Source organism: Pelophylax lessonae (genome assembly GCF_965119305.1).
Source record: "Pelophylax lessonae genome assembly, chromosome: 10".
Taxonomy (NCBI): Eukaryota; Metazoa; Chordata; class Amphibia; order Anura; family Ranidae; genus Pelophylax; species Pelophylax lessonae.
In genome coordinates, this window is record NC_138777.1 from 232,052,476 (window position 1) to 232,074,816 (window position 22,341).

At 44.2% G+C, this 22,341-nt stretch overlaps 1 protein-coding gene across 1 annotated transcript in view; it reads right to left on the reverse strand.

Moving 5' to 3' along the window:
- WWP2 (WW domain containing E3 ubiquitin protein ligase 2) overlaps nucleotides 1–22,341 on the reverse strand; it is a 141,886-nt gene that overhangs the window by 8,024 nt on the left and 111,521 nt on the right. The window contains exons 10-18 of the mRNA XM_082269685.1: nucleotides 20,363–20,444; nucleotides 18,830–18,958; nucleotides 16,802–16,886; nucleotides 13,888–13,959; nucleotides 11,591–11,679; nucleotides 7,107–7,266; nucleotides 4,699–4,832; nucleotides 3,626–3,766; nucleotides 28–148 (exon numbers count right to left, since the gene is read on the reverse strand). Of these exons, the coding sequence (XP_082125811.1) occupies nucleotides 28–148; nucleotides 3,626–3,766; nucleotides 4,699–4,832; nucleotides 7,107–7,266; nucleotides 11,591–11,679; nucleotides 13,888–13,959; nucleotides 16,802–16,886; nucleotides 18,830–18,958; nucleotides 20,363–20,444 (1,013 nt within the window). The remainder of the gene's footprint in view (nucleotides 1–27; nucleotides 149–3,625; nucleotides 3,767–4,698; nucleotides 4,833–7,106; nucleotides 7,267–11,590; nucleotides 11,680–13,887; nucleotides 13,960–16,801; nucleotides 16,887–18,829; nucleotides 18,959–20,362; nucleotides 20,445–22,341) is intronic.

Below are 22,341 nucleotides of genomic sequence, written 5' to 3' on the forward strand. Positions count from 1 at the left end.
AAGACAACTCTCATTCAGTGAACCTACCTCCAGTTCCTTCTCATCAAAGTACCGCAGCCACTCCAGGGGGACGACTTCATTGAAACCATCCAGAAACGCGTTAGTCTGCTCCTCCACCCCACGTGTGAATCTCCAGTCTGTTAGGAGTCTGTGATAAGGAACTGAAAGTTACATCTCTGCTAAGGACAACACTTGTATATTCCAGAATCCAGCATATAACATGAGGTACCGTCATACAAAATGACAACAGCCCAATCAGGCGAGGTTTAGCTGGACTGGGTGACAGTGTCACTGGCTGATGGTCTCACTGGCTGATGTCACTATTATTAAATAGCTACCAAACATCCCGCTAGCACAGCCCTTTTCATCCAGGGTGCCCAGGCACCCGCCTCGGCTCGGATGCCCCCATAGCAAGCTGCTTGCTGTGGGGGCACTCAATAGGAGAAAGGGGCAAGGAGCAAGAACGAGGGACCCGAGAAGAGGAGGATCCGGGCTGCTCTGTGCAAAACTGACTGCATAGAGGAGGTACGTGTAACATGTTTGTTATTTAAAAAAAATAAAATGAAAAGAGACTTTACAATCGCTTTAAGCCAGCCATAGATGGATCAAATCTTGGCCGGTTCAGCAGGGACTGGCTAAGATTCGATCCATCAATGGGCAGGCTAGTTGTACTGAACCAACCTGCTAGATTTTTTTCATGTGATCTCAGCCAGCAGCTATATCCACCAGCAGCGATCATTGTGTTCTGCCCCCGTCAAAATACAAAAGCACTGCGGGAGAGATTCCTCCATCAACACAGTCAGTGTTAATGGGGGAATCCCTCCTGCAGCGCTATTCTGTTGATGGGGGAATTGAGCAAATTTCTTTCCCTCCACCCTTGGTGAAAAGAAAGAAAATTGCATAATCTTTGGGCTGCTTTACCCAGAGATGACTGCAGCAAAAAGATGTTGCAAGAGTATAAAATGACTATATATTGCTGGAGGAGGTGATTTTCAGCAGACAGTATTACTCTATCCTGAATGGGTGGGTGACAAGTGTTTCTTTGAAGCAAACCTGTGCTATGTCCATGCAGGTTGAAACAACAGGTTCGCTTTTATTCCCTCCTTACCTAGGAATATTCTCAGCTTTTCCTGCGCTCCCCCCGATCCATTAAGAAAAGACTGCAGAGTATATAGAAGCATGCGATAAAGTGTAAAAAAAATCTGCGCTGTGTATCAAATCATAAAAAGTAAGAATAGCAGACGGCAGCTAGCACATACTGTAAGTAGTAAACCAGCCTAAGTAACAATATAAAATAAGGAGTGTAGCGTCCAAAATAGCAACTTAAATGATAAATAATCGAATAGAAACAGGTGAAATCTAGATCACATAAAGCAAAAAAAAAAAAAAATTGTATTATTTAATTGTCTAAGACGCCCTCAGTTGAAGTCTGTGATGACGAAACGCGTTTTTGTGAGAGATGTCCTTATCATTGGACATTTTTTTTTCATGATTGTCACAGTCATTGGATAATACATTCATGTTTTGTTTTTGCTTTTTTTTTTTTTGCTTTATGTGATCTAGATTTCACCGGTTTATCATTTATATTGATATTTTGGGCACTACACTCCCTATTTTATATAGAAGCATGTGACTCTTTCCCCTTCCATTCAAATGACAGTGCTGGTGCTAGGTGATTGGTCCAGAGCGGTCACATGGGAGTGGAGAGAGGGTAGGGCAGCTTGGAGCTTGCATACATGAAAATGTACTGCTGAGCAAGCGCAAAGCGTATATTTGCTTTAACCACTTCTGGACCGGAAGGATTTGCCCCCCCTTAATGACCAGGCCATTTTTTGCGATTCGGCACTGCGTTACTTTAACGGACAATTGCGCAGTCGTGTTATGCTGTACCCAAATAAAATTGACGTCCTTTTTTTCCCACAAATAGAGATTTCTTTTGGTGGTATTTGATCACCTGTGTGATTTTTATTTTTTTTCGCTATAAACAAAAAAGGAGACAATTCTGAAAAAAAAAAAAACAATATTTTTCCCTTTCTGCTATATAACATCCCCCCCCCCCCCCCACAAAAAAAAAAAAAAATAAAAATCAAATTTTTTCATCCTTTTAGGACAATTTGTATTCTGCTACATATTTTTGGTAAAAAAAATCCCAATAAGCGTATTTTGATTGGTTTGCACAAAAGTTATCGCGTCTACTAACTAGGGGAAATATTTAGGTCATTTTTATTTATTAACCATTTGCCTACAGTCTACTTTCACCCCCTTCCTGCCCAGGCCAATTTTCAGCTTTCAGAGCTGTCACACTTTGAATGACAATTGCGCGGTAATGCTACACTGTACCCATATTACATTTTTTCATTTTTTTTCACACAAATAGAGCTTTCTTTTGGTGGTATTTAATCACTGCTGTTTTTTTTTATTTCTTTAAAAAAAAAAAAGACAAAATTTTGAAAAAAAAAAGTTTTTCTTATTTTCTGTGAGTAAATTTTGAAAATAAATAATTTTTCTTCTTCACTGATGTGCGCTGATGAGGCGGCACTCATGGGCACTGATAGGCTGCACGGATGGACACTGATGAGGTGCACTTATGGGCACTGATGAGGAGGTACTAATATGCCGCACTGATGGGCACTGAGAGGTGGCACTGACGGGCACTGATGGGCAGCATCATCAGTGCCTATAGTGCTGCCAGTCAGTGCCCATCAGTGCCTAGATGAGCAGGCACTGATGGGCACTGACTGGCAGCACTATGGGCACTGATTATGGGCAATGATTGTGGGCACTGATGCTGGGCAGTAATTGGCATATTATTTACATTTTGTGTAATCAGGGCACTGATGATCATTGCCCTGATTACTTGTACTTGTGTCCCCTATGAGGAGGAGCCGCTGATTGGTTCTCCTTGCCTCACACTCTGACAGTGTGAGGCGAGGAGAGCCGAATAACAGCACTTTCTCATTTACATGTGACCGGCTGTGATTAGACACAGCTGATCACATGGGTAGAGAGTAATTTCATTGACTCTTTACCAAGATCGAGGTCGCATGCGATGTAATCGCGCCTCCGGCCAATCAGATGGCTGGAGGAAGCGAACCAGGAAGCAGGACAGCCGAAACATGTTGGCTGTCCTGTCGCTGAGCGGGCGGCACTGCGGGGGCTTAGTTTTAAGGTAAGTACTTCATAATGAGCTAGTATGCGGTGCATACTAGCTCATTATTCCCTTGTCTTTACAGGTTTTTTTTTCTCTTTTTTTGGCTGAGTTCACTTCCTCTTTAAGTGTGAGCCTAGGGGGTGTTTTTTAACTGTTTGGGGGAGGGGCTTATGAAATGCACACAGAGACCTGTGATCCTATATAGAAGGATCACAGGCACTCTGTGATCATTTACAACAGCAGACCGTCGTTCTCTCTCAGCGGGGAACGATCGCAGGTGCCTGGCGGCAATCGTGGCTGCAGGCTTCATGGATCCCCTGTTGCCTAGTGGGGGCCGGCAGTGCAAACTCACACCCCAGGAGTGCTCCCGCGAACCGACGTACCCATACTCAAGCCTGCCGCAGTATATCTGCGGCGGGCGGGTGGCAAGTGATTAAAGACCAGCAATTGTCAAAGTCATTTCAAGCTACATACGTGATAAATTCTTCTTTATTCTCCTCCGTCACGCGGATGTTTTCCCCTCCCTCTTTCAGCTTATGGGAGGTCACTTCTCCTAAGATCTCCATGTCCTGCACAAAGTACAGCTCCAGGTCACACTCCTCCAGATTATTCTCCCTGCAGGGGACAGAGGGGATAACACCATGAAATATGACAAACACGGACAACACAGACCAATCTCTCCACACGAACAGCACAAGGCGATTATCTGGACTCACACAGCCAGATCCTGATGCAATCAGGACTTCTTATGGCTTTCTTCCACCAATGATTTTCTTCTTCTCTCTCTTCAATAAAGGGCAGATTTGTGGAGCGCACGACTATTAGTTGTGCTGTGGACAGATTCTCCCACCTGAGCTGTGGATCTCTGCAGCTCCTCCAGAGTTCCCATGGGCCTCTTTGCTGCTTCTCTGATGAATGCTCTCCTTGCCCGGCCGGTCAGTTTAGGTGGACGGCCATGTCATCGTAGGGTTGCAGTTGTGCCATACTCTTTACATTTTCCCATGGATTGAACAGCGCTCCATGAGATGTTCAAAGCTTGGGGAGATTTTTTTTTTATAACCTAACGTTGCTTTAAAACTTCTCCACAACTTTATCCCTGACCTGTCTGGTGTGTTCCTTGGCCTTCATGATGCTGTTTGTTCACTAGGGTTCTCTAACAAACCTCTGAGGGCTTCCCAGAACAGCTGTATTTATACTGAGATAAAATCACACACAGGTGGACTCTATTTACTAATTAGGTGACTTCTGAAGGCAATTGGTTCCACTAGATGTTAGGGGTATCAGAGTAAAGGGGGGTGAATACAAATGCAGCCACACTTTTCACAGATTTATTTGTAAAAAATTTTGAAAGCCATTTATCATTTTCCTTCCACTTCACAATTATGTAACACTTTGTGTTGGTCTATCACATAAAATCCCAATAAAATACATTTACGTTTTTGGTTGTAACATGACAAAATGTGGAAACTTTCAAGGGGTGTGAATACAAACAAGTCACAAACACACACAAAAAAAAACAAAGAACAATGAAGATTCGCTGCACTCACTTGATCCATATAACAGAATTGTAGAATTCGGGGTCAATGGACTCAAGGTCTTGCAGCGTCGGTTTCTTGTTCAGCATCCTCTTGTAGAACGGCAGGGTAAATCCAGTGTCTATGAACTTGCCGTGGTACAGAGCCTATACAGCATGGAAGAACAGAATTAAAAAATGATACATCACCCACCCAACACAATGGGGTTCATTTACTAAAGGCAAACAGACTGTGAACTTTCCAAGAGCAGTTGCTCCAGAGCTTAGTAAATGAGGGGAAGTGCTGCTGACTTACATCATCCAATCATGTGCAAGCAAAAATGCTGTTTTTTTTTTTATTTTCCTTGCTTGTGATTGGCTACTCTTTGCAAAGTGAAGCTTCACCTCATTTACTAAGCTCTGGAGCATCTTCCCTTGCAGAGTGCAACTGCATTTGCAAAGTTGCCTTTAGTAAGGGCCAATTCACACTGCAACAGAGAGTGGCAGGAGAGATTTACCGCTTTGGCTGCCCTGCATTGCCCACTGCACTAGGGGGCAGTGTGGTGCACGATTTATCTTATCGCACTACTCCTTTTTTTTGTTTTGTATGTGCTTTATTTGAAGTGTACAAAGTGTACACTTCATTCACTGCAATGTCCAGCATTGCGCAGCCTGACACTGCAGTGTGATTTGGCCAATTGCGCTGCAATAAAATGCAGCATGTCTGCATTTTAGTGCAGCGCTAGGCTGCGTTGCAGTGCAAATGGGACACATAGGAAACAATTGTTTCTTGTGTGTCCCTGCGGTGACAGACATTTTACAATGCAGTAAATCGTCTGTCACTGCATATATCAGGCATCACTAAATGGTGACCCGCGGTCCAGGTCTGGCCCCAATCACTCTCCCACCTGGACCGCAGCGGTCGCGCCATTAAAGAGCCTGTTCTTCTCCCAGCCGTCACGCTTTCATTTTCGCAGAGCCGACAGTGGGAGGTTGGACAGTTCTGGAGGGAGGGCGGAATCTGCCTGAGGTAAACAAGACAGTGATTGTTTGCTAAGATAAAGGGCAGTCCAAGCAACCAATCACCAGATTGCAGCTTCCGTCCTCCATTCAGAGCTACTATGCGTCCCGTCCTCCCGTCTGGTAGGGGAGATGTCATGTAGGAAGATAGCGAGGTGTTGAGTACTGCAAAAAAAAGAGGCCGAGTACTGTAATGTCAGGAGGGGGGCTGAGGAATGTAATGTGGGGGAGCAGAGGACAGTAATAGAAGGGCTGAGTACTGTAATGGGGGTGCTGTGGACAGTAATGTGGGGGCTCAGTAAAATAGTGGGGGGGGGGCTGAGGACAGTAATGTTGGGGCTCAGTACAACAGTGGGGGGCAGAAAACAGTAATGTGGGCTCAGTACAACAGTGGGGGGGGGGGCTGAGGACAGTAATGTGGGCTCGGTATAATAGTGGGGGGGGGGGCTGAGGACAGTAATGTGGGGGCTCAGTACAATAGTGGGGGGGGGGGCTGAGGACAGTAATGTGGGGGCTCAGTACAATAGTGGGGGGGGGGGCTGAGGACGGTAATGTGGGGGCTCAGTACAATGGTGGGGGGGGCTGAGGACAGTAATGTGGGGGCTCAGTACAACAGTGGGGGGGGCTGAGGACAGTAATGTGGGGGAGCTGAATACTGTATTGGGGGCCTGAAAACAATAATATGGGGGAGCTGAGGACAATGTGGGGGCTAAGTACACTAGTGGGGGGCTGAATACTGTATTTGGGGGCTGAAGACAATAATGTGGGGGAGCTGAAGACAATGTGGGGGATATGAGTACTGTAATGGGGGGGGGGGCTGAGGACAGTAATGTGGGGGAGCTGAATACAATAATATGGGGGAGCTGAGGACAATGTGAGGGATATGAGTACTGTAATGGGGGGGCTGAGGACAGTACTGTTGGAGGGTGTTGATGTTAAGGCGGTATGAGAACACTACAGTGAAGGGGGGAATCTTGATGTGAGGGAAGGGAACTGTGATGTGCAGTGGACACTGATGTAAGGATGGAATTGAGATATGGGGCTCAGTTTAGATCAGTGCTTGCACATTTCACAGGTAGGTCAGCCCATTCATTTTTAAGGGCTGCACTACCCATGAGAAATGCGGGGAAAAAAGTCCCTGGCTCTTTTTTAAAATTGCGCAGCACCAAGCTGCATGGTGCTGCAGGACCATGCGGTTTGGCGCACGCTTGTGCTAAAGTGCAATTCTGCCTGCGTTCCCTAGCTGCAGAGATGGGAACGCCTAGGAGGAGAAGGTGCTTTGATGTAAAGTATCTAAGTCATATCACAAACATGCGATTCGGACCTCTGGTGGAAGAAGATTTTACTAAGCGGATTTTATTTCAGTACCCCTGGCATATAGTATGAATTGTCCCCTAAATCCACCCGAAGTCTCCTGCTTACCATAGCGATGAAGCGGCCAATGAAGCGGAAGTAGGTGAGGTGGTCCGGGTTGATGGACGAGGCCGGGTTGATCTGCAGGCAGTAGTTGTTCTTTCCCGCGTATTCAAACAGGCAATACATGGGATTCAGAACCTCGTGAGACAGTAAAAAGAACCACTCTCTGTTGAGGGTTGAAAGGGGTCCATCGGAAGCAAGAGAGTCAGAAAAGAAAACACAAAAATGACGAAAGGATGGGGTGAGGGATGGGGTGGGGATGGGGTGGGGATGGGGTGAGGGGTGGGGTGAGGGATGGAGGACGGGGTGAGGGATGGGGTGGGGATGGGGTGAGGGGTAACAGGTGGAAAAGACAGAGAGAGAGAAAAAAAAACACAATTTAGACAAAAGTACAAAAAAATTGTCTTCAATTCGCAATCCTCCAGTTCTGTAACAGATACTATCAAATAAATAATCGTCACATCAATCCATTGTGACCCCCAATCATCCATTATTTTCTAGACCTTTCAAATTAAAATGACAAATTCTTTATCCACAATGGCAATGTGTAGAATTTCTCAGAATGCTCGTCGCCAAGCGTGCGGTTTATTTCTTCCATTGTGCTCAAAGGCTCAGGTCACATTATATGCTGCTTGGTATATAAAATAAATCATTTCCCAGCATACATACATTGTATTCAGTGTACTAAACCATGTCAGTGAACCTAACCTCCTAACATTAAAGCTGAGCTCCAGGCAAACAGCTAAATACACACAGAATATGGGGGGGTTCACCTGCCAAAAGATTTATAATTCTGTCCATCCAGTTCTAAGATTACACAGCTGTACCACACAGCACAACCCTCCCTGCCTGATTTTTCTCTGGGAAATAAATGGAGAAGCTGATGAATGATCTCAGTCAGTCTGCTCTCTCCTCCTATCACCATGCTCCTTGCAGTGCATTGCAGCTCATTGGTTCATTGTGCTGCTTCTCCCTCCCCAAGTCTCAGCTTTGCTATATAGAGACTGCAAGATGCTGACATCAACTAAGATTCAGGAACTTGCAGAGGAAATTAATTTAAAGCAGTTCTAAAGTTGTTTTTTTTTTTTTTGTCTTAATGCATTGGTCTCCATACTGTGGAAAATGGGCCGGATGCAGCCTTTATCCAGCTCTTGGTGCATTATTTTGCTCACTGATGGGGCACTATTCCTCCCACTGACACCAAAGATGGGGCACTATTCTAGCTGCCGATACCAGCGATAGGGCACTATTCCTCCCACTGACACCAACAATAGGGCACTATTCCTCCCCCTGACACCAATGATGGGGCACTATTCCTCCCCCTGACACCAATGATGGGGCACTATTCCTCCCACTGATGTCAATGATGGGGCACTATTCCTCCCACTGACACCAACAATAGGGCACTATTCCTCCCCCTGACACCAATGATGGGGCACTATTCCCCCCCCTGACACCAATGATGGGGCACTATTCCTCCCACTGATGTCAATGATGGGGCACTATTCCTCCCACTGACACCAATGATGGGGCACTATTCCTCCCACTGATACCAATGATGGGGCACTATTCCTCCCAATGACACCAATGATGGGACACTATTCCTCCCACTGACACCAATGATGGGGCACTATACCTCCCACTGATACCAATGATGGGGCACTATTCCTCCCACTGATGTCAATGATGGGGCACTATTCCTCCCACTGATACCAATGATGGGGCACTATTCCTCCCACTGATGTCAATGATGGGGCACTATTCCTCCCACTGACACCAATGATGGGGCACTATTCCTCCCACTGATACCAATGATGGGGCACTATTCCTCCCAATGACACCAATGATGGGACACTATTCCTCCCACTGACACCAATGATGGGGCACTATACCTCCCACTGATACCAATGATGGGGCACTATTCCTCCCACTGATGTCAATGATGGGGCACTATTCCTCCCACTGATACCAATGATGGGGCACTATTCCTCCCACTGATGTCAATGATGGGGCACTATTCCTCCCACTAACACCAATGATGGGGCAGTATTCCTCCTGCTGACACCAATGATTGGGCACTATTCCTCCTGCTGACACTGAGGATGGGGACTATTTCTCCCACTGACACCAATGATGGAGCACTATTGCTCTCACTGACACCAATGATGGGGCACTATTCCCCCCACTGACACCAATGATGGGGCACTATTCCTTCCACTGACACCAATGATGGGGCACTATTCCTTCCACTGACACCAATGATGGGGCACTATTCCTCCCACTGACACCAATGATGGGGCACTATTCCTTCCACTGACACCAATGATGGGGCACTATTCCTGCCACTGACACCAATGATGGGGCACTATTCCTTCCACTGACACCAATGATGGGGCACTATTCCTCCCACTGACACCAATGATGGGACACTATTCCTCCCACTGACACCAATGATGGGGCACTATTCCTTCCACTGACACCAATGACGGGGCACTATTCCTCCCACTGACACCAATGACGGGGCACTATTCCTCCCACTGACACCAATGACGGGGCACTATTCCTCCCACTGACACCAATGATGGGACACTATTCCTCCCACTGATACCAATGATGGGGCACTATTCCTTCCACTGACACCAATTATGGGGCAGTCTTCCTACCACTGACACCATCATCACCAGGGCACTATTCATCCCACTAATACCACTCATGGGACACTGTCTGCTTCCACTGACAGCAGGGCATTTTCTACTCCAACTGGCCATAGTCCGGCCCCCCTAAATGTCTGAAGGGCAGTAAAATTGCCATTTGTTTAGAAAGATTGGAGACCCCTGCCATAATGCACTCTCTGAAATAGGGTAAAAAAAAAAACCCCACTACCTGACATACCCACCCCATCCCTTAAAACCTACCTTGCTCCTGGCACTCAAGCGCTTTCTCGGGTGCATCTCTGCTCCCCTCACTTCCTGGTCTCACAGGAGACACTGAAGCCATAAACTCCTGCTGCTGTCAGTCGAACTCCTGTGAGGAAGGAGTGGGGGCGTGGCTTACTGGTGCCATGTGTGTCTATGGATTCACAAAGCCCAGCTCAGGAGACTGCACTTAAGGGTGCCCCCTTAGTACCTGGCTTGCTTAGCTGGCATCTAGAGGGAGGAGATGCTGTCACTGGCTTACTGGTGCCATGTGTGTCCATGGATGCACAAAGCCTTAGCCGAAGATTGCACTCAAGGGTGCCTCCAAGGCACCTTGCTTGCGTCGGTAGGGGACTTTGAGAAGAGGGTGCAAGGGACCTTTCTGTGCAATATCAGTGCACAGAGCAGGTGAGTATACCATCTTTTTTATTACAGAAACAAACCCAAAAAACTATAGACTTTAATATCACTTTAATGTTGTATTATTGAATACAGAGCTGCATTCACCTGTGTCTTTCATATCTGCTTGGAGCTCAGCTTTAACCCTATAATTTTTCTATTAGGAGGTTGTAACTGATCAGAAGAACTGAATGCACTGCACTTGTAATTTGTGATAGAATACTTGCTAACATACAAGTTTGATGCTGGGGGCTATAATGCATATATGTATGCCGAGATAGGCAAGATTCATATAGTTTGGCATACAGAACACGTCACACAGGTTATCTGAGGTTATATTAGGGAGTATTTACCCAAACTGAGAAGCCAGTATCTGTCTGCTATCAGGTTGAAGGTTGAACGGATCCATGCTGAGAGCTCCCCATATCCTGTCCGTGGTTCTACCCTGTGGTAGAACAGCTTGACGTAACCTACCATAGGGTAAAACCACTGGGAGGACACAGAGAGAGAGAGAGACACACACAAGAGCCAAAGGACACCGAAGATGCAACACCACACATGATGAAAGTACCAAGGGATTTTAGAAGAACTGAAAAGCCATTGAAGAGATATCAGAACCCAGAACCAAGAAGCAAGATGGACACAGAGGAGCTGAACCCCTATCCAGGAGATGATGAGCTGTATAAATTCATTGACAGAGAAACCAAATAGGAAAAGGAGCCTCAAATGAACCCATATTGCAAACAAGAGAAAAGCCAAAGGAAAAAGGATTAATGAAGGTAAACACAGGACAACAAAAAGGAGCCAGTTGAAGCCCTAAAGGGAAACTATAGCAGATTTGTACAATATTATTAAAAAAAATTTCAGCAATGCAATTTTCATTTTTGGTTTGCAGATTCTCCATCTATTAGCTGTCTGTATACAGATTGTGCAATCAGCACCCTTGCTAAATGGACGCAAAAATAAAAGTCAATTACAAGGTAAAATCAGCTTGATAATGTATTTTGTAAATTGAATAATTTTAGGTCTAGCTGACCCTTCTCTACAGTAAAGATACAGGAGCAAATAACAGTGCTGCGCTGCAAAGGACAACCTCTATATGCAAACAAATATGTCTGCCTGCTATAGATTCCCTTCAATGGCAGATTAAAATTGGTAGCGTTAGCACCTTCTTACCTGGCAATGCCACCATAGTCCAAACCCTCTTCACCGCGCATAATGATGTAAAGCCTACGGCGGAGATCGTACGGCTTCATGTTCATGATCTGGGAAGGTTACAAAAAAAAATTGGTCTCCTCTTTATGTAAGTTAAGCATTTATCCAAAGACTTTGCACATGTAAATGTTGTCCTGAATAAAGCGTAGCTGATAGAGCTGATTACTAGGAACACACAATCTCTCCCTTCCTGTCTGACAGACCAGCCGTCTGCTTTGTATACATAGGCAGATGGCCGTTCAGTCAGTCTCCTCGACAATTGCGGGAGGCCGGCGGCAATCGCGGCCGCTGGTCCTGCAGACTGGCACCCGCTGTGTCTAATCACAGCAGGAGCGCGGCTCCGGCGGCGCGCGCACGCCCCCTAGAGCCTCAAAGCGAAATCACGTACATATACATGATTTTGCACTTAAGGGTCGCCCTGCCACAGTATATGTACGGTGGGCCATCCAAAGTGGGTAAAGATGACAACCACACAACCCTGACCTCACTCAGACTTGCCGGCTGACGTGTTTCAAGGGACATACCCTCTTATTTTTTCATGCCCCTTAAAGCACGTCAGCCAGCAAATCTGAAAGACGTCAGGGACGTGTGGTTGTCATCTTTAACAGAACTTCCCTAACACTTGGGTTATGCTTTTACTGCCACTTTTGCCTTTGACTATTGTGACTATGCACTTGTTGGTTTTAATATCAATAAATGTATGTTTGGTAATGCACTAGGCCTTTGAGCCTTTTTTTGCCTTGGCCAGCTTACCTCTAATAACTGGCATCTAACGTCCAGAAGGCTGCTGGGGATACTAAAATTCTTAATGTGTATTCTAGGCCAGATACCCTCTGAATTTTGATATTCTGGTTGCAGCTTCTGCACCTACCCATTCCAATACAGCAGGAGTCTTCAAACTATGACCCTCCAGTTGTTCAGGAACTACAATTCCCATTATGCCTTGTCATGTCTGTGAATGTCAGAGTTTTACAATGCCTCATGGGATGTGTAGTTCTGCAACAGCTGGAGGGCCGTAGTTTGAAGACCCCTGCAATACAGGAATGATAGGAGTTGCTCGTCTGGCACCTCGTCCATTTCGATGATTTCGATGATTTTGTTATTTTTTATGAATACAAGGCATTCTACGATTAGACAAGGTGGGAAGGAGGGGCAGAGGAAATCCACAATTTACCCTCGTCCAATTATAGAACTCCTCGCATTCCTTAAAAATAATTCAAGATGGTTTCTGAATAGATGAGGTGCAGAGAAAGCGACCCTCTATCATTATTGTACAAGACGGGACTTCACAGTAGACAGCTAGGTAACTAAGCTGGCTCAATCTAACATTTAAAAATATTTTTATTTTCTGGAGTTCCACTTAAAGGATAATTTTGTTCTCTTGTAAGAAACCTCTCCCCCCTGCTAATACCAAGGCTACATTTACACCGGCGATTAGGGCCGCAGCGATTTGCAGCGGCAGGAATCAGATTTCTCCTGAGGTTCTTAGCGGCTAATTGCAGCCACCTGCACCGGTCACTATAATGACAGGTCCCTGGCGGCCGCAGCTATTCGCAGCTCTCTGCACAGCCAGTGATAACCTGCAGTCATCGCTGCTGGATGCACACAAAGTGCGGACAGCAGCGAATACCTTCGGCCACTGGTGACCTGTCATGATAGTGTAAGGGGCTGGCGGCTGCACCTAACCGCTGAGAGCCGCAGCAGGAATATCTGATTACTGCCACTAGTATTTACACTGGCTCTAACTACCGTCAATGTAGCCTAACTTTTCTGGAATCCCCTCCAAATTATTACGTTCAAGTATTTCCAGTGAAGGGTACTGTCAATGCTACAACATATAGGTAGATATATTGGACAACTGTGCTCTTCAAACCTTGTGACAACAGTCTGGGGAAGGGCTCTTTTCTGTTCCAGCAGGTCTGTGTCCCTGTATACAAAGCCAGCTCAAAAAAAGACTTGTTGGATGAGTTTGGTGTTGAGGAAGTGGAGAGGCCTGCACAGAGCCCTGACCAAATCTCTACTGAGCACCCTTGTTGGGAAGTCCAACAAGGTGTGATGACCAGAAGTCCAATAACTGTTGGCCCTATAATGAACGTAAACTACAAATACACATCTGGCTTCCGCTTTCTATGTAAATGTAAAAGGAGACTGAATAATAAAATAATTATAAATACATGACACTGTGCTAAATATGGTTCCCTGCATAGAAAATCTGAAGAATTTGTAATAATCAGAAAAAAAAAAATGTCCTGTGTTACCTGCTGGAAGGAGTCTTCAAACAACGTCTGTCGTGACACGCTGATCTTCACATGACTGGGGAGCGTGTTTGACTAAAGGAAAAATATAGAGGAAATAAATAACTCATGTATGCTACTGAGACACTAATGCTGGCTTTATAGTTTGCACTGGAGAGATGTACTGCATGCGTTTTTTTCTTTTGCCCTTATATACACTTTAAATGAGACAACAAAACATATATACTGACTGCACTTATTGTACAATATAAGACCTGCTGGAGTTCAGTTCACTATTTTCTCAACCACAGTTCGGCCACAAAGAAATAAAGCTTCTCAAGGATTAGTCAATACTGTTCTCTGGAAACATAAAAGACCCCTTTATAAAACTCTGGTCCGACCGCATCTGGAGTATTCTGTCCAGTTCTGGTCGCCAGTCCTCAGGAGGGATGTGTTGGAGCTGAGAAGGGCAACTAAACTAATTAGGGGATTGGAGGACCTTATTTATGAAGAGCGTCTGCAATCGCTTGATTTGTTCTCCCTGGAGAAAAGACGCCTGAGAGGGGACATGATAGCAATTTATAAATACCTCAATGGTGATCTCAGCATAGAAAAAAAGCTATTCAGTCAAAAGGATTGCATGAGGACTCGAGGACATACAATGCGATTAGAGGAGAAGCATTTTAAACTCAGCCAACGCAGGGGGCTCTTTACTGTTAGGGCTACAAGATTGTGGAATTCTCTACCACAAGAGGTGGTTTCTGTGGGAAGTATGGCTACTTTCAAAAGACTCTTGGATGTACATCTCAAGAATCAGAACATTCAGGGGTATGAGAGATGATTACGGCCATACACACCTACACAGGTTGAATTGGACGGACTATTGTCTTTATTCAACCTCAACTACTATGTAACTATGTAACCCACTCTCACTCTCCTATACTGGCACCTGGCAGTGCTTCGGCAGCAGCCGGCGTCGCTCTGTTCATACACCAGAAAGCACAGTGGACAATGTACAGGTAGGAGGTGGTGTTAGGTTGCTGGGGCAATGAGTTTCGGGGGCATGACCTTCCTTATCAAGTCCAATAATACTTGGCTTGCTTGATGAAGGGGCCCTGTGTGGCTCCGAAACCCTGTTGTATAGTTATCATGTGACCACGAAAATAAAGCTTTGGACCCTTTTCGAGGAATTCTTGGAGTGCTGATGACATTTTCTTCACTCCTTTATTAAGTGACTTTAAAAAGGAGGCCATGCCCCCCGAAACTCGTTGTCCTGAAGTACTCTGTGTCCCTGACCCAGGGGTGCAGATAAGGGGGGGGGGGGTCAGGGGGGTCCAACCCCCCCCCCCCCCCCCAGAGCATTGGTCAATTTCACAGCAGCAAAGCTAGTGTAGCCTATCATCTGCGGGAGCCGCACTGCCACTGGGAATACCACCTGTCCCATCCACGAGGCTGACAGGCAGGGCCCGGCTGACATTGAAGCCATGTGTACTATTTGCTTCACCAACAGATGTGCCTGCTGGGGGCGCTGTATATACTGTATATATACACACACACCACAATTTGTCACAATGTGGCAGGCATGCTAATTATTGTTCACTGGGTACTCAAGGCTGAACCCCCCCCCCAGGAAAAAAAATGATCTACGGCCCTGTCTCAACCAGCAGTCAGTATAGCAGAGCAATGCTCCAGCCTGTCGGCTTCTCAATTGGCCCGGCGTGTTACTGAGTGTTTCAAGGGGAACTGCATAAATGAACTTTTCCCTTAGAGCCAGCAGCATATCCAGGAAGGCATAATAGAATCTGATTGTATGATGATAATGAGCCTTTACAAGATTTACTTTTGTGAGTGCATATGAAAAAAATAGTTGGGATCCTAAAATAAAAAGGAGGCACTAGGGTCTTCTAGTTTTTTTTCTGTTGATTGTTGTATACACTTTAAATCAAGTCTCTTTTGGGCACCATAGAAGCAGTTTGTTGCAGGGACGCACTCACTTACCTCCAGTTTAGATATTGCACTGCTTGCGCTCACAGACCCCTTATTTACACAACTTGTCCAGACGAACCATGGAACCTAACCCCCCTTTATTATATTTTTCTTTATTTTTGGCCATTGTTTGTTTCCTTGCTGGGGGAGCCTTATGACTCGCCTGACACAGACACGATGGGAATCAACTATGAACTACCGATTGTTGTTTATGCTGAAATTAGTCGCCCCGCTCTCCACATCTTTTCTTTGTGGGTGCAGGGAATGTTTACCCAACTTCCCTTCTAGGGAGGGTGGTTTATCAATAGGTATGCTCCCAATACCGGACGTGGTTTGACCCACACCTCAATGGGGCAGCCCCTTCATGGCAACTTTGTGGACACATCTATTGGCCAGTCACCGTGGACGGGAGTCACAGGCCCTGCTGCCACATTTACAGTTAAGCGGCGGGGTCGTGCTGTCTCCATCTGGTCTTGACCTTTTCATTATAGCAACTTGGAGCTTTACTTTTTTCAGCATACTGGATAATAGTTTAACTGTGAAGCTGTTTGAATATTTGTGGCACCATTTTTTTTTTCACTGTGAATGTTTGTTTGTTTTTTTGGATATAATAAATAAAGCTTGAAAAAAAAATAAAAAATAAGGACATGCCAATAATTCTAAAATATGTTTTCAATCTCTTTAGATTGGCAATTAAATTCAGAGATGAAACTCCATTGTTTATCATCTCCTCCATCCCTTTTTTCCTTATTTACTAATCACTGGTTCCTCGGACTGGTCAGTACTCTCTGGATCTCATGGTCAATATGAACATCAGAATATCCCTTCTGTATACATTTTTTTTTTTAATAAATTCAAATTGTTCAAATTAAGTCTTTTGACACTTAAAGAATTACATATTGAAGAATTGGTCTGTTTTGTGAACTTTAGGTTCTCCATCGTGATTACTTACATGGCACAGAAACCTAAACTGATGGTATTTCCAACGAAAGCTTCTGCTTCGGTCATAGGCTCCAGGTGAACCTCCAGGTTTAGCCCTTTAGGAAACAAAGAATATATTTTTCACATGAAATACATACTCCTCTGTGATGAATAGTGGGCGTTCCTGCCCCCGTTCTTGCCTATAACGGCAAATAAATTGGAATGCCACCTATGGTGTGTTGCCACTCCTGCTGCTCAGTACCATGGCTGAACAGATCTAAATCTGGAACAGAAGAGGAGATCGGCTCCTACACACCACATTATTCATTAATAGTGATAAATTGTACAAAAAAAAGTTCCTGTGGATGTGCAGTAGAGATATAGTAAATAAAATAGTGATCCAAAACGTGATGATATGTGAAGTGATCCAAGGACGTGATGTTATGACCACGTTTTGGATCACTGTTATATTTACTATATCTCTACTGCACATCCACAGGAACTTTTTTATGGACTTTTACTATTTATCACTATTAATTAATTATTATATATTTGTTATACATTTTAATTATATGCTCTAAGATTGTTTCTTTATTTTATTTATACATTGGAATTAGTGCCGGTTTTTATTATTATTAGATTTTCTATTGGTATTATGGTGGCACTACACAGATTGGCAGCTTTTACTTTATTTGTTATTACACATACACTTTTAGATTGTAAGCTCTAAAAAGCAGGGCCCTCTGATTCCTCCTGTATTGAATTGTACTGCAACTGTATTGTCTTCCCCCACACTGTAAAGCGCTGCGCACACTGTTGGCGATATATAAATCCTGTATTATAATAATAATAATACACATACACTTTATTTTAGGTTCCATTTTTTTCACTGGTTGCACATTGGTTTTTCATACTTTATTTGATTTAAAGATATACTTTTTTTTAACAGGATATTGGAAAAATGTTTTTCGATCAGCGGCTGCAGTGCTGATCAGTGTAATCTGACAGTGGAGGAATCCCCGCTGGGTTATTGTATTCTAAATAGTGGTGCACCGAAATGGAAAATTTAGGATACAATGGGCCGAAACCAAAGTTTTTTAAAAATGATATATAATTGTATATCCTACATCAGGATTTTTACATGAACATCAGGATATTCTGATGTTCATATAATTGTTTTATATTATACTTTTTAATTAATATCATGAATTTACATAAATATGAAGTTATTTTCACACATTATTGGCACCTTTTTGGCCGATAAGCTGCTTTCACACTGAGCAGTTTTTGAAGCGCTTTTGCATTAAAAAAAGTGCAAGAAAAGCTAAAAAAAAATGCATTCCTTTAAATTCCATGTATGTTTTCAAACTGGTCCGTTGTGCTTCCTTTGCAGTGTTAAAAACCCTGCTTTCTGTGTGTTTGGTTAGTTAAAAAAAAGAAAAGCACCAAAAATGCACCTCCCCTATTGAAAACGCAGGAGGAAGGCTTCAAAAACGCACCCATGTTGCAGTTTTGAGTTGCATGACCTATGAAAAACACACCATAGGTGCAGTAAAATTGTGGCAAAATCATGTGCATTTTCAGCGGCCATTACCGGCACCTTTTTTTTTATCGGCAAAACGCTGATAACCCTATTCTGAGGATTCCTCCCTTTACCTTGATGGTGTGGATGTAAAAGTGCGTTTTGTTTTTTTATTTTCGATCAGCCTACTGGCTGTTCGAAAAAACAATATTTTTGTAAGATCTTACCGTAAAATATTTTTCTCTGAAGTCCATTGACAGACGCAGCACCCGCCCCTCTGATATGGGGATGATTTTTTGTCTATTCTTCACTGCTTATAAATAAACTGGTTTGCTGAGCAGAGGGTGTATGGTTTATGCCTGTGGGAACAGCCCCGTGGGCGTGGAGATTTACATTTTTCCTGCCTAGAACTACTCCTGCAGGAGGCAGCATAACCCAATGGCTAATGAAGATGGAGGCTGCGTCTGTCAATGGACGATAGAGAAAAAAAAAAAGATTTATCTATAGGCAGCCTTAAACTTTGGTTATCATACTTACCCTGAGTCAAAGCCAGGCCTGGGATCCTTAAACGTTGTGGTACGAGAGTTGTGATCCACGAAGTAGCGAACTCCCTCGCTAGTATATTTCATTTCCCATCCTGGAGGCAGTGCTGGCTCCTGGATCATACTAAAAAAAGGACAGAAATAGGGATTATACAGGGGTTCTGCTGTACAGACCAGCCATCCTCGAACAGGGTTACATGAAATCTTAGGGCTCCATCCAGAGATTGCAAGAAGTTCCTTAAGCTGTAATTGATTGAACTCGCAACGGATGGTGCTTGCATAGTTTTGGGTCCAAGACCACTTGCAGCAGCCAGCAGCATCTTTTTAGCAGTTTGTAAGGATGGCAGTTCTGACATCCACTTTAAGGGATCACTGAAAAATTTACCGTATTTTAGCAGGGGTTCCCCGAGACCTCAAAATTATTTCAATGACTCCTCTGGGGTGAAAGGGTTGACAAAGGCTGGTCTAGATACTGGACCACAAGGCTGGCTGAAAAAAATTACTAATCTTTTGGCAGCTAAATAGTTTAAGCTGAATTCCAGGAATTCAGACACTTTTTAAAAAGTGGAGGCACACTATGAGTTAAGTCAAGGGAGCTGCATGATATCTCCTGGGATTATCCCTTATTTACATTAGACAGGTTTACTGCTCTGCTGGAGAGCCACTCCGGGATCTGAGAGGAGAGAGAAGCACACATAGCCGCCCCTCCCCTCTGCTGCCCATTTACAGAAGCCTTTGTATTTTGTGAATGTGCCAGTGGGAGTAGAAAATGTCCTGGTGTCGGTAATAATGCCACATTATTGGTGTCAGTGGGAGGGATAGTGTCCCATCATTGGTGTCAGTGGGGGGAATAATGCCCCATTGTTGGTATCAGTGGGAGGAATAGTGCCCCATCATTGGTGTCAGTGGGAGGAATAGTGCTCCATCATTGGTGTCAGTGGGAGGAATAGTGCCCCATCATTGGTGTCAGTGGGAGGAATAATACCCCATTGTTGGTGTCAGTGGAAGGAATAGTGCCCCATCGTTGGTGTCAGTAAGAGGAATAGTGCCCCCTTGTTGGTGTCAGAGGGAGCAATAATGCCCCACTGTTGGTGTCAGTGGGAGGAATAGTGCCCCCTTGTTGGTGTCAGAGGGAGGAAAAATGCCCCACTGTTGGTGTCAGTGGGAAGAATAATGCCCCGTTGTTGGTGTCATTGGGAGGAATAGTGCCCTACTGTTGGTGTCAGTAGCAGAAATGATTCCCCATTGTTAGCATCTGTGTGAGGAATAGTGCCCCAAGGGCTGGATAAAGGCAAGCAAAAGGCTGTATCTGGCCCCAGGCCGCAGTTTGAAGACCACTCTTCTAACTGAACATATTGTGTCATGTGTTGTCAATAAAAACGAATCAGAATTTCTCTCTCGTACTGTTACTAAAGGATTCATAACAGTAGCAACCAGTTTTGGCTACTATGGACAACAAAAATGCTTTCTCTTCAAGTCGTTACTCGCGAACCTCTGATTATCGATACTTTTCATTTCATGTTCTCACCCCTGAGTGCGTGGATCCTCCCACTGCGTGGTCCTCGTGTTGTGGTTCACGTAATAGACTCTCCCATTGTCCTGTCGCTTCTCTGAAAGGGAGAAAAAACAAGAGAAAAAAAAACATTACTTAGAATAAGGGTGATGACCTATCTGGCCAATCAAGTTACTAAATTTAGGATAAAATAATCCAAAAGCCTCGAAAAAGAATGATATGCCATACTGTACAGTTCATTTAAATCCACAGACAATCTGAATGGAATAGAGCTCTACCTAAGGTTTTAGAACACATGAATTTATCTCTTCACCATATTTTCAAAAACGCTCCCAAGCCCGCACAATTTCAAAATAATATTCCTGGTAAATTCCAGTCCCTGGCCCTTTCTGACAGCATGTGCCACCTCCGCTGCCATGTTAGAAATCCTCAGTTCTTGCATTAAAATACATTTCTGTTAACCAAAAAAAAATGTTAACCAAAAAAAAAAAAAAAAACAGCAGACAGAAGTTTCTGGATTTATATTCACATAGCATTCAGAGTAGTCGAGAAGCCCCCAAACTCCTAAACCATGCATAGCTTGTGGTGCCTCTCTAGACAGGCGTCCAAAAGGTCCGGTGGCTCCTACTATTGGGTGCAGGCGGAAGAAAAGAGCTCATCCCAGCTTCAAAAAACATCTAACCGTCGCACACTAACCTAACCCAAGTACAAAATAGCAAATGGCTTCAGCTCGACTCCATCCAGGCCATCCCCCCAACGCATTTCGTCAAACCCACAGTGCTGGGTCAATTAAAGTCACACGCATATCTACTTCCTCTCACACCTCAGCTGGATTATTCTATGCATGGATATCAGCTCCAAATTCTTATCAAAATGTGGTAATGTTTGAAAAAAAAACAAAAACAATGTTCCTAGCATAATTTGTAATTAATAATGACAACGCAGGAAGCAGAATTTACACATTACATTTCACAGTTGGCCTGAAGTTCACCTTTCATAAAATCATTTTAGGACACCAGATTCCTGATTCTTGTGTACTGTGTGGACCGATAAGTAATATTTAAGTTAGGAAAAATAAACTGGACCATTTGCGTCTATTTACGCACAGGGTCACCATGCAGCCTTGGAGGAGCTGTAAGGGGTTGCTTGTATGCATCAGCACAGGTCGCATATAGCAAATGTACGTCTGCCACATTTAATATATATATATATATATATATATATGTATATTTTTTTTTTTTTACACTGAATATTTAACAGTTTGCCTGAAGTTCACCTTTCATAAAATAATTTTTAGGACACCAGATTCCTGATTCTTGTGTACTGTGTGGACCGATAAGTAATATTTAGGTTAGGAAAAAGAAACTGGACCTTTGCGTTTCATTTGCGCCTATTTACGCACAGGGTCACCATGCAGTTTTGGAGGAGCTGTAAGGGGCTGCTTGTATGCATCAGCACAGGTCACATACAGCAAATGTACGTCTGCCACATTTAATCTACAGCATTTTAAAACAGAACTTAAGATGCAGCCGGAGATTTGCTCAGGCCACGGCTGATGGCACGGCCCCTGCTAATTGCAGACTATCAAGTCAGCTCTCCTAACCTCAGCCTCACCGCACACTCCCCGACAGACTATATATAAATCTCATCCTGCCACCCACACATGGCAGCGACCCCACAAGTCTCCCAGAAGACCTATACAGTGTTCTAATTATATGATATAAAAAATTCCAATATAATAAAAAAAAAGCAGGATATTGTTTTAAAATCTGCTAAAATCGCTAACTGGAGCCAATTAGAGCTCAACTCCAGGCAAGCGACTAAATACACAGTTGAGAAACATATACAGTGGGTACGGAAAGTATTCAGACCCCCTTACATTTTTCACTCTTTGTTATATTGCAGCCATTTGCTAAAATCATTTAAGTTCATTCTTCTTCCTCATGAATGTACACATAACACCCCATACTGACAGAAAAACACAGAATTGTTGA